Source organism: Nerophis lumbriciformis, linkage group LG06, assembly GCF_033978685.3.
Source record: "Nerophis lumbriciformis linkage group LG06, RoL_Nlum_v2.1, whole genome shotgun sequence".
Taxonomy (NCBI): domain Eukaryota; kingdom Metazoa; phylum Chordata; class Actinopteri; order Syngnathiformes; family Syngnathidae; genus Nerophis; species Nerophis lumbriciformis.
The window spans coordinates 18,567,062-18,585,517 of NC_084553.2; the positions used below are offsets into that span (position 1 = coordinate 18,567,062).

Sequence of the window (18,456 nt, forward strand, 5' to 3'; positions counted from 1 at the left end):
CACGCAGTCCGGATGCAGTAGCCTGAGGCGTCGACCCCCGCCTGACAGGCAGGCCCAGAGCGTACCCCCAGAAATATACATACATACATATATACATATACATACACATACACGGGCAGAAAGGCGAGACGCCCTGCCCGAGGGACCCAGAGACCCCCCGCAACCGGACGGGAAGACCGCCCCCGCCCCACCGGCAACCGGGCCCCCACACACACATACACATATATACATATACATACACATACATACACATATGTACACATACACATATATATACATACATACATACACATACACACACATATACATAGTACATATACACAGTTCGTCAGCCCCGACAACCACCACGCGCACGCGCTGCCACCAGTCACAACAGCCACACCCCTGCACCAGACCCAGCAGCCACGGGCGCCCACACCACAAACAAACGGCAGCAGAAACAGCAGCCGCAATACCCCCAGACAGCCAGCATCACCCAATCAAATCAAAGCGATAAAAAAAAACTGCGACCGGCAACCACACGCCAACAGGACCACGTAGACCAGCTCTGATTTAAATCCTTTGATTTTTGCCCTTGAAGCTCAATGTCCAGTGACTTATTTCCTAGGTTTGTAAACAATAACAATAATAATATTATAATATAATAATAATAATAATAATAACAATAATTCTGTTATAGTATTCTGTTATAGTAAAACTATAAATACTGTCAAACAATTACATTATTGATCAGATTAATCACACTTTTTGAATTGTGATTAATCAAGATTAACCACAGTAAATTACTTGCTGGCAAAATTACCTTTGAAAAGTAACCCAATATTTTGACACAAATGCATACAAAAGCACATTTTTCAAATGTTGTACTAAATATACAGTACGTAGTTTGTTTGCTCAAAACATACGTAGTAACAGTATTATCTAAAGTACCATTAGGGTGCATTTTGAAGCAACATTTTTCACAGGGCTTTCTCACTCACCTTTGCACTGGCGTATGCTTTGACCTGAGCACTGACCGTATAACAACCTGTGCAGCTTTTTGGGTTGAAGTCGAGCATGTGGGGTCAAAAAATAATTGGGTGAATAATCTGTGCGATACATCAGAATAAGAATCAGTTTTATTGGCCAAGTATGTTTGACACACAATAAATTTGTCTTGGAGAATTGGGGAACTCACATGGCATGATTAACACAATAATGTTTTGTGTCTATTCACAAGCGGGAACTCGTTAAATTTGACAGCCCTAAAAATATCAACACAGTCATTGCAGTATCGACCATATAAAAAAGTCTGCGGGCTATAGAGCATTTTCTATTCGGGCTCCAGTACTATGGAATGCCCTCCGGGTAACAGTTAGAGATGCTACCTCAGTAGAAGCATTTAAGTCCCATCTTAAAACTCATTTGTATACTCTAGCCTTTAAATAGACCCCCCTTTTAGACCAGTTGATCTGCCGTTTCTTTTCTTTTCTCCTCTGCTCCCCTCTTCCTTGTGGAGGGCGGGGAGCACAGGTCCGGTGGCCATGGATGAAGTGCTGGCTGTCCAGAGTCGGGACCCGGGGTGGACCGCTCGCCTGTGCATCGGCTGGGAACATCTCTGCGCTGCTGACCCGTCTCCGCTCGGGATAGTTTCCTGCTGGCCCCACTATGGACTGGACTCTTACTATTATGTTGGATCCACTATGGACTGGACTCTCACAATATTATGTCAGACCCACTCGACATCCATTGCATTCGGTCTCCCCTAGAGGGGGGGGGGGGGGGGGGGGGGGGTTACCTACATATGCGGTCCTCTCCAAGGTTTCTCATAGTCATTCACATCGACGTCCCACTGGGGTGAGTTTTTCCTTGCCCTTATGTGGGCTCTGTACCGAGGATGTCGTTGTGGCTTGTGCAGCCCTTTGAGACACTTGTAATTTAGAGCTATATAAATAAACATTGATTGATTGATTGATTGATATACTTATGATATACATGGTATCATTGCCACCCCTGTTTGAGTTCAAGAGCTCAAGCTGAGTAGTTAGCATGGCTCTTTGTGTCTTCCAACATTTTGTGTGTGTAACATGTTCAGCTATTTCTCATCCTCTAGTTCTCCAATGATAATGGTACTTGTAGGAAACTTTACTGACCGCAATATTTCCCATCTGGCAGCACACAGAACAAGCAGTGAAATTGGGCCTTATGAGAATTAACCGCTTTGTTATCTAAACAGTAAGATGCATATGAATGGTTGTATGTCTCTCTATGGGTGTCCTGGGATGGATTGCGACTCTTCCAAGGTGTAGTCCGTATTTGGCCGAAGTGATCTGGGATAGACTGCAGCTCCTTGTGAGTCTGAACAGAATAAGGCAGTAGAAACATCACAGGCGCCACCCTGAGAGAGGGATTCATCCACTGTTTATTGTTTTGTTATTAGTCCCGTAATGCTTGCTATTAGCAACACATGGAATTATTGGGATGGGCTCAGCTACCAGTAGCCTGAAGAGGATAAGTGGTAGAAAATGAATGGATGGGCAAGTGGTCCCTTAAATTGTAGAGATCCCCTTAAGGTTGTGCAGCTCAATATTTTTATATTTTAAATTTTTTGATTGTGAATTACTTTTTTACCACTTGCAGACAATTTTGTACTAATCATGTGGTCATGAAAATAGATCATTTATCAATTATGTTATGGCATCATTTACTTAAATTCATCATACTATTCACAACGTGTATATATATTGTAAATATAAACCCCGTTTCCATATGAGTTGGGAAATTGTGTTAGATGTAAATATAAACGGAATACAATGATTTGCAAATCATTTTCAACCCATATTCAGTTGAATATGCTACAAAGACAACATATTTTATGTTCAAACTGATAAACCTTTTTTTTTTTTTGCAAATAATCATTAACTTTAGAATTTGATGCCAGCAACATGTGACAAAGAAGTTGGGAAAGGTGGCAATAAATACTGATAAAGGTGAGGAATGCTCATCAAACACTTATTTGGAACATCCCACAGGTGAACAGACAAATTGGGAACAGGTGGGTGCCATGATTGGGTATAAAGGTAGATTCCATGAAATGCTCAGTCATTCACAAATAAGGATGGGGCGAGGGTCACCACTTTGTCAACAAATGCGTGAGCAAATTGTTGAACAGTTTAAGAAAAACCTTTCTCAACCAGCTATTGCAAGGAATTTAGGGATTTCACCATCTACGGTCCGTAATATCATCAAAGGGTTCAGAGAATCTGGAGAAATCACTGCACGTAAGCAGCTAAGCCCGTGACCTTTGATCCCTCAGGCTGTACTGCATCAACAAGCGACATCAGTGTGTAAAGGATATCACCACATGGGCTCAGGAACACTTCAGAAACCCACTGTCAGTAACTACAGTTGGTCACTACATCTGTAAGTGCAAGTTAAAACTCTCCTATGCAAGGCGAAAACCGTTTATCAACAACACCCAGAAACGCCGTCGGCTTCGCTGGGCATGAGCTCATCTAAGATGGACTGATACAAAGTGGAAAAGTGTTCTGTGGTCTGACGAGTCCACAATTCAATTTGTTTTTGGAAACTGTGGACGTCGTGTCCTCCGGACCAAAGAGGAAAAGAACCATCCGGATTGTTATAGGCGCAAAGTTGAAAAGCCAGCATCTGTGATGGTATGGTGGTGTATTAGTGCCCAAGACATGGGTAACTTACACATCTGTGAAGGCGCCATTAATGCTGAAAGGTACATACAGATTTTGGAGCAACATATGTTGCCATCCAAGCAACGTTACCATGGACGCCCCTGCTTATTTCAGCAAGACAATGCCAAGCCACGTGTTACATCAATGTGGCTTCATAGTAAAAGAGTGCGGGTACTAGACTGGCCTGTCTGTAGTCCAGACCTGTCTCCTATTGAAAATGTGTGGCGCATTATGAAGCCTAAAATACCACAACGGAGACCCCCGGACTGTTGAACAACTTAAGCTGTACATCAAGCAAGAATGGGAAAGAATTCCACCTGAGAAGCTTAAAAAATGTGTCTCCTCAGTTCTCAAACGTTTACTGAGTGTTGTTAAAAGGAAAGGCCATGTAACACAGTGGTGAACATGCCCTTTCCCAACTACTTTGGCACGTGTTGCAGCCATGAAATTCTAAGTTAATTATTATTTGCAAAAAAAAAAAAAGTTTATGAGTTTGAATATCAAATATCTTGTCTTTGTAGTGCATTCAAATGAATATGGGTTGAAAAGGATTTGCAAATCATTGTATTCCGTTTATATTTACATCTAGCACAATTTCCCAACTCATATGGAAACGGGGTTTGTAGATGTGTGTGTGTGTGTGTGTGTGTGTGTGTGTGTGTGTGTGTGTGTGTGTGTGTGTGTGTGTGTGTGTATAGGCGGTGTAACGATTCGATATATTTATTTGCCAACATTTTTTTTTTTAAATAATCACATTTTGGATTGAAAACATGAAATAACTATATAATTAATGTTATTATTATTATTGATACGGTTGCATGTATACATTTGCGTTTTTTCTTCATTTGGTATTGTGTTCTTCAAGTTTTTGTTTTGTTTTTCTCATTAGCTTTGTAAAATTCAATGCACGGTATTGTAAAACTGGGATTTGGTTGGAGTTGCTCTATTTTCTTTTGTTAGATTAAGATTATATGGTTTTTGTAAATATAATATTAAAAATACATTGTTAAAAATACTTTTTTTTTAAGCAAGCACTGTGCATAAAAGTTGTACGTCAGCATCAAAGAGAAGTTTTTTCGACCAGTAACCTGTTTTAAAAATGCTGTCTTGTAATTTATATACCAAATAATATGATATGAGAATCGTGTTTAATCGAGAATCGCTACTGGATGACATTTTCACCCAAAGAATCAGAATCAAATCAAATCTAATATGCAGTGATTTCTTTCCATCAAAATTAAAAGAACAAATATATTTACCCACAAAATACTTTGATGCACATTATTTCCAGCCTTTGGTGGGCCAAATAAAAAGATGTGGCAGGCCACATTTGGCCCCCGGGCCTTGAGTGTGACACCTGTGATCTGGAGGGATCTAAATATTCGCTAAATACAATAACAAAGTCAAAAATTTGTAAATGTTATACAGAAAAAAAAAAAAAAAAAGAACATTGATGTCTCCCGCTATGTCTTTTAATTCTCTGGCAGAGCAGGTGCATATGACACCTTGAGAATGTGTTACAATGCATATTGCCACCTATTGTATGGAGCTTCAACAGATAGTCCTTTTAAAATATATAAAATGTGATTGTAGCTGCAAATCTGAATGTGGCACTACAAATTGTGTGTATGGTAAACACTGTATTTATATATTGTAAATACATTGTCATTCATTGTTTCTAAAGTCAGGGAATAGGTTGCAGCAGGGCTTTGCAAAATTAAGCTTTTCTTGACATATTTTGCACTGTTGACTTTATTTTGCTCCGAACAATTATATTTAATAAAAGTCGATAGTTGTCATTTTTGTTATTGTTACATTGTTTATAAATAATAAAATACAACTATAAAAAGAAAGATAAATACTTTTTTTGTTTGCCTAAAAGTGTTGTCCTGTTTTGTATTCGTAATGTCATCATGATCAACAAACAATATGGTTATCGGCAATACTGTCCCTCTTTATTTGGTATCAGACCCAAACCAAAATTTGCATTATCGCGTGACAATGTTGCTGAGTTGGCAACACTGCTCATATGATGAGGTCTTTATCCTCTCCAAGTAGTCTCAACGTCTTTGGTGAACATTTGCAAGATGTATCAATTAGGAAAGCAAACACAAAGAACAATCTAGATCACAAAACATCTTACAAGTTCTTAAGTTACTAGTCAAGCTAAGCACAGAACAGAGCAACATTGGATGTGGACAAAATTAATAAGCACATGACACACATTCAAGTTTCTTCACAGATTGGTCTTGATTGATTAGTCACACCTTTGGAACATTAAAACCACGACAACAACAAAGGATGGACAATTTGAATCGAAATATGTGAAGCATAAGGCAAAGCAAATACAAGACAGTCCAACATCTATATTTGCAGTTCATTCACTGACACGTGTCTCTTTCACTTCTTTGTACACTGATGATTGTACTTGTACTCTTGACTCAAATATGGAATTGAAAAAGTGCTCATTTAGGTGCTCTAAATGTAGACTAAATGAAATCTGCCTGTTGCTGGTCCGCTGTGGCCCCGGCACTAACAAGCAGGTTCCGGTGGAGGTTGGGGTTCTGACTATGCCTGTTTCTGCTTCGTACTGAAGAAAATGTAGTGTCGCACCCGGGGACTTTACATTTGTGAAGCAACCTGAGATGGACTGTCTTGTAGTGGGCCCTGAATGTCCCCTTGTTGCTGTAGACCTTTTGGCACATTTGGCAGGTTATTGGAGACGCACTCCTCCCTCCCTGGAGCCCCATCTGTACTTCCCCACCAAAAACTGTGCTCTTCTCTCCCCCACGTGATGGTTGCTCCCCCACAGGCCTCTCTACACTGATCCCATCAGAGCTGTGATGGGATGAGAGATCACTGTCCTCCATAGGGAGTGCCTCTGCATCCTCTTCAACCGCCTCTTCGTCCTCACTAGCAACTCCATCCGAGTCCCAGTAGGATGGAGCACTGCTGCTGCAATGAGGCGGGGCAGAGGAGGAGGAGGTGCTCAGGTCCAGCACTGTCCCATCGCCACCCTCTCTTAATCCCTGTGTGTCTCCTTTGGGAGATGTATCACTGCTTTCTTGTGCTGTGGGCGTTTTGCTCATGGGGTAGACCAAGCCCATGCGATTTTTCCCCCTGCAGATCACAGAGGGGAGATTCCTGTCACACTGGTCCTGGCAGTCGTCTAGACTCGCATCAGAGTTGCTCTCTCTGCTGTGGAATGATGTCGGGTAGAGGTTGTTGCTGACGTAGACGGGATCTTTGGTCATCAGCTTCTGGTGAAGATTCAAATTGGCACTATGTCTGCGGAGAAAAAAAATTTAGTTCATGGAATGTTATCATGCCCACAAAGTCTCCTTACAGTTGAAAACGTGTATTACCAAGATTAATTGATGAGATATGTTGACAAGATCAGTGCTTATCAAAGTTTTTTGGGGTCCTCGTTGATGAAATCGGTTCTGAACATAAAAACATGGCTACTCCTCAAGAAAGTGGTTTATTGAAACCAAATCATGCACGCAGAATCTAAGTATGGAAAGCATCCACTGGAACATCCGTCAGTTTGTGCATGCACAACAAATCTGTGGAGACGAAGACAGTGTAGGAGTTTCGGAACAGCTTTCCAAAATTTGCAGGACTGCGTGTATAAAAGCTTATGTCAGAGATTTTAGATGCAAACTGATATAATCTGATTTTTTGCTGATGTCAGACTTTTATATTAATATCAGATCGGGACAGCCCTACTAAAGATTTTTGTTGACAATTGGAAATATTGCTCAATTAGGTAGCTGAGATAGGCTCCAGCGCCCCCCGCGACCCTCAGGGAATAAGTGGTAAAAAAATGGATGGATGGATGGGCTCAATTAGGTATATGCTAGAGGTTGCACCTTTATTGTATCACATATATTTAACTTGCGACTTATGCATTCAAAACAACATCGCGGTTTATGGGTCACATACACTGTAGGGTTTTTGTTTTTATGGTGCAATTATACCCAATTATTCTTTCCGAAGAGGATATACATTTTGTAAAGATGTAAAAAATCAAACAAGCCACTCACAAAGGAACTCTAGTGCTGAGTTAACCAAGTGTGAACACCAACTGCACCAACACACCAAAACAATATATATAATGTCACCAACTGCGAGCAAAACCAGGCGAAGGTAAAACCCAACACTGTAATTACAGAGTAATTAAACATACAAAGGTTGTTTTTCTCATTACAGTTGATAATATTATACATTTGCAGCACATCTCCGTCAGTGTGTAAAACGGAAGAACTTCGGGACCGATTTGAATTTTTTTTTATTTTTTTTTATTTCTAAAATCTCAGCTAGTAAAACTTCCACTATAGAAACAAAAGTCCTACGAGTGTATGTGACCCAGAAGAGGTCATGTGGTTTTGGATGCGTGTTTTTCATCACACAGTCTACACGTCAAATACATGGTCCAATCGAGATGTGACTTCATGCATTATTTTGTCTGCCGACAGAAATACATGTGTGAATGCTAACTGAAACAAAGTATGAGGATCTATTCGACTAAGATATAAATAACAAGTGCTAAATTGTGTGTGCAAACTATAAAATTGCAGGTACTATTAGTGGGTGATCTTTTAAGACTGAATGCGAGGATTTTGCACATACTACCAGTTGCTCCAAAATGTAGTAGTTTGTTATGTTGTGGAACATGCAACACACAACTATAATGTGTGTCACCTTATCTAGACAATATAGAAGCGCGATCTGGACAACAGAGACAATTTTTAGCACTCTCACTCTGGGAGATGCTGGTGTTGTGTCAAAAAGCACCAGCAATAACTGCAATGGTGCGCTAAAATGATGCACTTGTAAAAAATTGCATGTTGCAATAATTTTTTTTATATAGGATGTATATTAAAAAAATATTCCCTGTACAAAAAAATTAAAGCCATAAGAAAAGTTTATTAAAACACCAGCAGACACCAAAACAAATTCATTTAATTTGTTTTGGTGTCTTCTGGCTACAAATTAGCCTTTTAAGTCATCCAGCAGCTATAACATGGCATTGCTGAAGACGTTGTGTCTAATATTTTTTTATTTCTGCCAATCCAAATATGTTCACATGCACGAAATATTTCTTCTCCATCATCTGTCGTTGCAGCGCAATTGCCTCCTTCTTACAACTGTTTATACGTTACTGCCAATATTCACGTACCTTCCAAACATGGAAATTTAGACACAAAAACAGCCGTATCAAACAGTTTCAGGTTTGAGAGTTGACAATTCGGGCGCAGTATTGTGGGTTCTGGCAATCAGCATATATAATCTGTATAAATACTGCATGAAGACAGACACGCTAAATTGTAGAAGTGGGCGTATCAATCCAAATTTCGATAGTATCAATACCAATGTGAATATTGGTATCAAATTCATACTAAATTGATCAATACTTTTGTTGCAGTTTTTAACAATATATTTCCAACAAATGAATAGATTTTCTTCAGAGTTTGTATTTCCCCTATCTGTGCCAACAGCACGCCTTTCTCTCTCTCTGCAGCTCACTCAGTCACACTTGCGTCCTCCCCTTCCTGTTCTGCCGGAGAGAGCCAAGAGTCAGCACTGTGGCAGCCGATGATATTAAAATTTAATTTGGATTTTTTTCTACATTTGTTCGTCTGTACTACTAAAAACTACAGTTTTGTGGAACTGTTTTATTATTTTCATGCTGTTACATTGTTTGATATTTTTCTATTTAGTTATGAAATATTTTCAGTTGCATAAAACATTTGTCATGTGTTTAATTATAATCATAATTACCTAACTAAAGGCTAATTCACAAATTATTTATTTATTTAAATTATTCTGCAAAACCTTGAAATGGTCTCACCTGTCTCTGCTCCGGCGTGAGGTGAAGGTTGCAGTGCAACCATCCAGTGTGCACACGTGCATCTCCTTGAGGTGCACATTTTGGTAATGCATCTTGACACTCTGGGGGTTATTAAAGGCCATAGCGCAGATTTCACAGTGGTGAAGTTGGTCAGCATTTGGCTCAAGGTCAGACAAACCCGAGTCACAGTGGTTATCTAAAGAGTCTTTAGATCCACCCTTGTGGTGGACTGAGATTGGCAGAGCACTCCCATTTGTCAGCCTGTGCTCACTCCACTTGAGCTCTGGACTATAGTCGTCTTCAGGTAAGGAGTTCTTAAACTCTCTGCCATTACTTTCCTCACTAGGGTTGAGTTCCTGATTGCCTCGGAGAGTCTTGTTAAACCTAGTTTTGAAAGGGGACATTGAGCTGTTGTTGCACTCTTCCACTATTTGTCCTCTTGTGTCCTCCTCAATATCTTCCTTTGTCATCTCTATGTTCTGCTCCAACATAGGCCTTCGACTTTGCCTTTCTCCCTCATCCCCAAAATACACCCTATTCCCTTTGTGCTCATCAAAGTACATTTGTCCTTCTGCTTGGTGACCATCACATTCTTCCTTACCTCTGTTTAGTAAAGGAAAGTTCTCCTCAACGTTACCACCCTTATCCATCTGCTCATCTCGCTCCATCATCTCCTTCTCTATCTTTATTGGCATGCTTGACTTTCGAGACTTTTTCTTTGGTATTGGTTCGGCGTTGCAGATGTCAGGAAGAGTGGTAGGTTTGACAGACACAGAAGACGGCAGGAGAGGGAGTGACGGGAGAGTGCCTGGGGTGTTGGCCAGCTCTGCTGGTGTGACAAGGCTACGATAGAAAGGCAGGACTGGCTGTACTGTCTTCAAATTGGGGAAGAGAATGCCACCCTGGCCTATGCTGGGGAATGAGCTGGTGTGAATCTTAGGGCATGTGTCCACTTGACTGACCATGTAGCTTGGAACCGACTTGTGACTTTCAGCAGAACAGATCGGGATGGGTGAGCCATATTCGGGCTTGCTCTCCCTTGGAGAGCCCTCATCGGCAGACAAGTTGCCTCGTAAGTCTTTGTCCCTGTTGTTACGATTCATGGGCATGTGAAGTCGTGGGTTAGGGTTTGCACTGTGGCGGTTGCGACTGCGCAGTGAGCTGAACACCATGTTACATCCTTCTATTGTACACTTGTGCTTAATCTTTAAGTGCACTGCATTGTAATGGATTTTCAACGTGCCTTTGTCGTAGAAGGTCTTCTCACAGGCATTGCAATACACACGTCCCTTTTTTAGAGATCCTACAACCCCATTTCCTACAGAGTTCACACCCCCACTGTTCCCGTTGCGCTGCGTCACCTCAGGGGACATTTGTGTCACATCAGAGCTCATGGAGGGTGTGCAAGGTGTAAGGGGTCCATCAGAGTAGTTGTCACTGTTAGAGAAATCTTCTGCCTCAATCTTTGTAGTAGATGAAAGACTGTCCAGTGGTTTGTCTCCACCTTGGTCCAAATCCTCAGGGAATATCACAGATCTGGAACATACATGGCTATTTTCCGTAGGAAGGGGAATATGAAGGTGGTTCTCCGTTAGTGCACAGTCTGGCTTTTGATGATCTTGCCTCTCGCTCTGAGGCTGGACCAACCTTCGAAAAGACTGTCGGTGTTGTTGGTGAAGCTGCGGGCGTGAGCCAAGTATTGGAGCTGGAACAGAGCCTAACAGCTGGAAAGGCAGCATGAAGGCCATGCTGTTTATGAAGTTCTCAAAGTGGTGCATGCTGCTGCTGCTCAGCTTCTCTGTTTTGTTTGGAGACAAGTTGGCGGCCGTGCAAGGGGTGTTACGCTCAATGAAAGTCCGGATATCTGAGTTGGTGCGAGTGCTGGGAACTAACACTGATTGTCCCTCCTTGTCTTGCAGAGCCATGAGCTCCACTATGGACTTTGTTTCACCAAACCGCAGGAACTGCTGCAAGGTAGCAATCTCCTCCTCAAATGTCATGATGGCCCAACGATCCAACACTTTCCCCGCCACATCCTATTGACAGATCAGTGGGGAATGGGAAAAACAACCAGGTGGAGTAGAGGGATGGAACGGAGGAAGAGGGGAGAAAGACACAATTTCAACATTACTGTAGTCTTGTATTTTGGGTCACTAATACACATTTAATAAGGCTAGAAGATGCACTGTGTTAAATAAAGGAATCAGATGAAAGACATGTGTAACAGTACACATATTCTTAATCCCATTTTATGGTACAGAACCCTCAGTTCAGTACAAAGATGTGCTGATTTCCAACACAGTACACATTAAGTGTGGAATAGGAAGTGTTTATGTCACGTGTCTACTCGGTAAACAAATACAGTGAAGTCCAGTGTTAGGCAAGCAGGAGTCATGAATAGCAATAGTGACAGGAGAAGCAAGAGCTTGAAAAAACTATTCTGTTGTAAAAGTCTACTGTTATAACACTTGGGGCTTGATTTACTAAGATCTACAAACCCCGTTTCCATATGAGTTGGGAAATTGTGTTAGATGTAAATATAAACGGAATACAATGATTTGCAAATCATTTTCAACCCATATTCAATTGAATGCACTACAAAGACAAGATATTTAATGTTCAAACTCATTAACTTAATTTTTTTTTTTTGCAAATAATAATTAACTTAGGATTTCATGGCTGCAACACGTGCCAAAGTAGTTGGGAAAGGGCATGTTCACCACTGTGTTACATGGCCTTTCCTTTTAACAACACTCAGTTTGGGAACTGAGAAGACACATTTTTTAAGCTTCTCAGGTGGAATTCTTTCCCATTCTTGCTTGATGTACAGCTTAAGTTGTTCAACAGTCCGGGGGTCTCCGTTGTGGTGTTTTAGGCTTCATAATGTGCTACACATTTTCAATAGGAGACAGGTCTGGACTACAGACAGGCCAGTCTAGTACCCGCACTCTTTTACTATGAAGCCACGTTGATGTAACACGTGGCTTGGCATTGTCTTGCTGAAATAAGCAGGGGCGTCCGTGGTAACGTTGTTTGGATGGCAACATATGTTGCTCCAAAACCTGTATGCACCTTTCAGCATTAATGGCGCCTTCATAGATGTGTAAGTTACCCATGTCTTGGGCACTAATACACCCCCATACCATCACAGATGCTGGCTTTTCAACTTTGTGCCTTTAACAATCCGGATGGTTCTTTTCCTCTTTGGTCCGGAGGACACGACGTCCACAGTTTCCAAAAACAATTTGAAATGTGGACTTGTCAGACCACAGAACACTTTTCCACTTTGTATCAATCCATCTTAGATGAGCTCAGGCCCAGCGAAGCCGACGACTTTTCTGGGTGTTGTTGATAAACGATTTTTGCCTCGCATAGGAGAGTTTTAACTTGCACTTACAGATGTAGCGACCAACTGTAGTTACTGACAGTGGGTTTCTGAAGTGTTCCTGAGCCCATGTGGTGATATCCTTTACACACTGATGTCGCTTGTTGATGCAGTACAGCCTGAGGGATCGAAGGTCACGGGCTTAGCTGCTTACGTGCAGTGATTTCTCCAGATTCTCTGAACCCTGTGATGATATTACGGATCGTAGATGGTGAAATCCCTAAATTCCTTGCAATAGCTGGTTGAGAAAGGTTTTTCTTAAACTGTTCAACAATTTGCTCACGCATTTGTTGACAAAGTGGTGACCCTCGCCCCATCCTTGTTTGTGAATGACTGAGCATTTCATGGAATCGACTTTTATACCCAATCATGGCACCCACCTGTTCCCAATTTGCCTGTTCACCTGTGGGATGTTCCAAATAAGTGTTTGATGAGCATTCCTCAACTTTATCAGTATTTATTGCCACCTTTCCCAACTTCTTTGTCACGTGTTGCTGGCATCAAATTCTAAAGTTAATGATTATTTGCAAAAAAAAAAAAAAGTTTATCAGTTTGAACATCTAATATGTTGTCTTTGTAGGATATTCAACTGAATATGGGTTGAAAAATGATTTGCAAATCATTGTATTCCGTTTATATTTACATCTAACACAATTTCCCAACTCATATGGAAACAGGGTTTGTAAAAAATAAAGACGACTTCAGATTGTTTTCTTTGGTCTTATATATACCCGGCAGCGGTGAAGTTTAGCTCAGTGGTCCCCAAACTACGGCCCGTGGGCCGAATACGGCCTGCTAGCGTCCAAAATCCGGCCCGCGGGATATCTCAAGTTTTTGTATTTTATTTGTCCTTTCTAATCTATTTTCTACCGCTTGTTACTCTCGGGGTCTCCTAGCCGCTCAGGCAAATCATGTTGTTTAAAAATGCATTTTCCCATCGATAACGTGACATCATCAGTGACGTGCGGTGAGGTTCATGGCTGGTGAGGCACTGACTTCATCACAGTCAGATTTACAAACATATGAACCCTAAAGAGTATCTTATTCACCTTTTGATTGGCAGCAGTTAACGGGTTATGTTTAAAAGCTCATACCAGCATTCTTCCCTGCTTGGCACTCAGCATCAAGGGTTGGAATTGGGGGTTAAATCACCAAAAATGATTCCCGGGCGCGGCGCCGTTGCTGCCCACTGCTCCCCTCACCTCCCAGGGGGTGATCAAGGGGATGGGTCAAATGCAGAGGACAAATTTCACCACACCTAGTGTGTGTGACAATCATTGGTACTTTAACTTAACTTTAACTTTACACATACAAACTGTAGCACACAAAAAAGCACATTTAATTAAAAAAACGTTATTATGGTCTTTCCTTTACTTATAAATGAAGTCCATGCGCAGCTCTTTTTGAACAAAAGCATCGATAACTTGTTCATAGAAGTCTTCCTTATCTTTCTTCAGTTTTAAAAGTCTCTCTGTCTCGATGGAGATGTTCCTTTAATTATTACCTCCTGCTTTGATTGAAAGTCCAGTTTAGAAACCGCTTTATTTTAGATATGTAATCCTCCATGTTAAAAGTCCAGGCAAGAGGAAAAAATAAACGATCACTGCTAACTGTTGCTGCTTGTTGTCACTTCTTCGGCAGCCGAGTCGTCGCATGAATGATCTCTGGGATCACTACCGCACTCTACCACCAGGAGGCGGGATTACTGCGAGCCTCACACAGTGCGTCTTTTGCAGCCGTTTTATGATTGCTCAGCACAAGAAATACGTTACACACATACAGTTGTTGACAAAATACACTGTACATTATATACCACAGCTAGCTAAACTAAAGAAATGTATAATATAATTCATATAGCAATAAGGTCTCACTGCACAGCAGGCCAGCAGTTAGCCGAGTCATTGCGCAATCCATGGTGAGGCTCAACTGGCTGATGACTCACCGCAAGTCTCTTCTCAGTATTTGAACGGCAAATGTGAAAATTCAGCGATTTTGAATAAAAATAATCTAAAACTGGTGAAGTTAAATGGAAAATAACTTTATAGTATAATCACTGGATACATATAACAATTAAATTTTTTCTTTTTCTTTTTACGTTTTTTTTCTTTCCATGATGGCACGTGAGGCCCGCCTCACCTGCCTCCCCTGACTGCACTTCACTGATATACACACACACATATATATATATATATATATATATATATACATATATATATATATATACATATATTTGTATATATATGTATATATATATGTATGTATATATATATACATTATATATATATATATGTATATGTATATATAAATGTGTATATATTAGGGGTGTGGGAAAATATCAATTCGAATTCGAATCGCGATTCTCACGTTGTGCGATTCAGAATCGATTCTCATTAATTAAAAATACATCCATTTTCTACCGCTTGTCCCTTTTGGGGTCGCGGGGGGGTCGTTGGAGCCTATCTCAGCTACAATCGGGTGGAAGGCGGGGTACACCCTGGACAAGTCGCCACCTCATCACAGGGCCAACACAGATAGACAGACAACATTCACACTCACATTCACACACTAGGGCCAATGTAGTGTTGCCAATCAACTTATCCCCAGGTGCATGTCTTTGGAGGTGGGAGGAAGCCAGAGTACCCGGAGAGAACCTCCACAGTCATGGGGAGAACATGCAAACTCCACACAGAAAGATCCCGAGCCCGGGATTGAACTCAGGACCACTCAGGTCCTTCGTATTGTGAGGCAGATGCACTTAACCCCTTTTTCACCGTGCTGCTCTTTAAAAAAAAAAAAAATTAATTCAAAAATTGTATTTTTATTTATTTATTTATTTTTTTAAATTAATCAATCCAACAAAACAATATACAGCAATACCATAACAATGCAATCCAATTCCAAAACCAAACCCGACTCAGCAACACTCAGAACAGCAATAAACAGAGCAATTGAGAGGAGACACAAACACGACACAGAACAAACCAAAAGTAGTGAAACAAAAATGAATATTATCAACAACAGTATCAATATTAGTTACAATTTCAACATAGCAGTGATTAAAAATCCTTCATTGACATTATCATTAGACATTTATAAAAAATAAAAAAAAAGAACAATCGTGTCACAGTGGCTTACACTTGCATCGCATCTCATAAGCTTGACAACACACTGTGTCCAATATTTTCACAAAGATAAAATAAGTCATATTTTTGGTTAATTTAATAGTTAAAACAAATGTACGTTATTGCACTCAGTTGATAAATCATTGTCCTTTACAATTATAAAAGATTTTTACAAAAATCTACTACTCTGCTTGCATGTCAGCAGACTGGGGTAGATCCTGCTGAAATCCTATGTATTGAATGAATAGAGAATCGTTTGCAATCGGGAAAAAAAAAATCGTTTTTATTCAAGAATCGTGTTGAATTGAAAAAAAAAAAAAAAAAAAAAAAAATCGATATTGAATCGTCTGCGATGAGGTGGCGACTTGTCCAGGGTGTACCCCGCCTTCCGCCCGATTGTAGCTGAGATAGGCTCCAGAGCCCCCCGCGACCCCAAAAGGGAATAAGCGGTAGGAAATGGATGGATGGATGGATATTGAATCGTATCGTGGGACACCCAAAGATTCACAGCCCGAATACACACACACACACACACACACACACACACACACACACACACACACACACACACACACACACACACACACACACACAGCCTGGCCCCAGGCCAATTTTTTTTAACCCAATGCGGCCCCCTAGTCAAAAAGTTTAGGGACCCCTGGTCTAGTGTCTGCTTTGCAGTGCTGTATTAATTGTGTGTTAAGTGTGTTGAAATGTTTTATTCTAGCATCATACCGTGTGTTTTTGTGTTTTTGAGCCAGTGCCATTGTATCATACTGTCATGTTTGTAAATCTGACTTGTGAGTCAGTGACTTAGCATCATACTGTATGTTTGTAAATCTGACTAGTGGGTCAGTGCTTCCCCAACCTCAAACCTCACTGCACGTCAATGGTGCATGAACATCACCTTGTTCAAAGAACAAAACCAACACAGTGCATAAACTCACAACAAATTACACACCTGCAAATCAGTCTGACTTCTGCTGTTGTCGTATCCGTAATACGCAGATAGGGAGAAGTTTTTATTTACACGATGGGTGTGTCTTGACCTCCGCCGAACCCCTGAGCCCGACTCACCGAACCCCTAGGGTTCGATCGAACCCAGGTTAAGAACCACTGAGCTAGGCGCACACACGCCTACAACACTAAATATATCCTGTAGTGGACCCCAGGGATCAATACTAGGACCAAAATTGTTCAATCTTTATATAAATGATATTGGATAAGTTAGAAATGAGTTAAATTTAGTATTATTTGCGGACAATACAACAGTGTTTTGTTCAGGAGAGAACACACAGAAGCTAGTACAAATAATAAGAGATGAAATGAACAAATTAAAAAGATGGTTTGACAAAAACAGACTATCCTTAAACATCAGTAAAACTAAAATACTGATACTCAGTAACAGTAGAAGAGAAGGTCAAACACAAATACAAATGGACGGAATAGACATTCAAAGTGTAAATGAACTCAATTTTTTAGGTGTAATGATTGATGATACAAATGAACTGGAAATCTCATATAAAAATCTACAACATACGGTGGCAAGAAATACATCAATAATGAATAAAGCTTGTATGTATTGGACCAAAAAGATCAATAAGAATAATACATAATGTTGGTTATAGAGAACACTCAAACCACTTATTTATTGAACCAGAAATATTGAAATTCCAAGATATAGTGCATTTGCAAATAGCAAAAATTATACATAAAGCAAACTGTAATCTGCTACCTAAGAACATAAAACAATTCTTCTCAACAAAAGAGGAGAATTACAACCTTAAAGAAAAATGTAGTTTAAAACATTTGTATGCACGTACAACACTTAAGACCTTTAGTATATCTGTATGTGGGATTAAATTATGGAAGGAATTAAATAAAGAAATCAAACAATGTACTAATATGATCCAATTCAAGAAAATGTTGAAATTCAAAGTGTTTGAATTGTAGAAAGAAGAAGAACCATGATAAACATTCTGAACTTACTAATAATCTTATTCATCTCACTATATGAAATACAACTTACTTCACTATTATGTATTTATTTATGTTAATATTTATGGAGCATATTGTGAATAAATTGAGAACAAGAAGTACAAAAAATTGCTATGTAATGGAAAATGGATAAGATTAAACAAGGTCTGCTTCTTTCTACTCCTTTTCAAACATGTTGAAAAGAGAAACTGGTGATGTATCATGTTGTAATTGTATGCATGTTCGAAATAAACTCAAACCATAAACCAGGTTTCACTTTGTACACCCCTGGTTTATTTTACAAACTGTATATTATTTGGGCCTCCCTGGATGTTTGGCAGATAGGGAAACAGTCCTTTGAATTAGAGACAAAACAACTTGGTAGTTGGTAGTTTCTACAACGAAGTTACTGTAAAACTAAGCACAAAAAGA

General features: G+C 40.2%; 1 protein-coding gene across 1 annotated transcript in view; it reads right to left on the minus strand.

Moving 5' to 3' along the window:
- Positions 1–5,565: 5,565 nt before the first annotated feature.
- Positions 5,566–18,456, minus strand: part of bnc1 (basonuclin zinc finger protein 1) — a 48,525-nt gene continuing 35,634 nt past the window's right edge. Inside the window, exons 4-5 of the mRNA XM_061963852.2 lie at positions 9,541–11,576; positions 5,566–6,974 (exon numbers count right to left, since the gene is read on the minus strand). Coding sequence (XP_061819836.2) covers positions 6,176–6,974; positions 9,541–11,576 — 2,835 coding nt within the window. The 3' untranslated portion in view covers positions 5,566–6,175. The remainder of the gene's footprint in view (positions 6,975–9,540; positions 11,577–18,456) is intronic.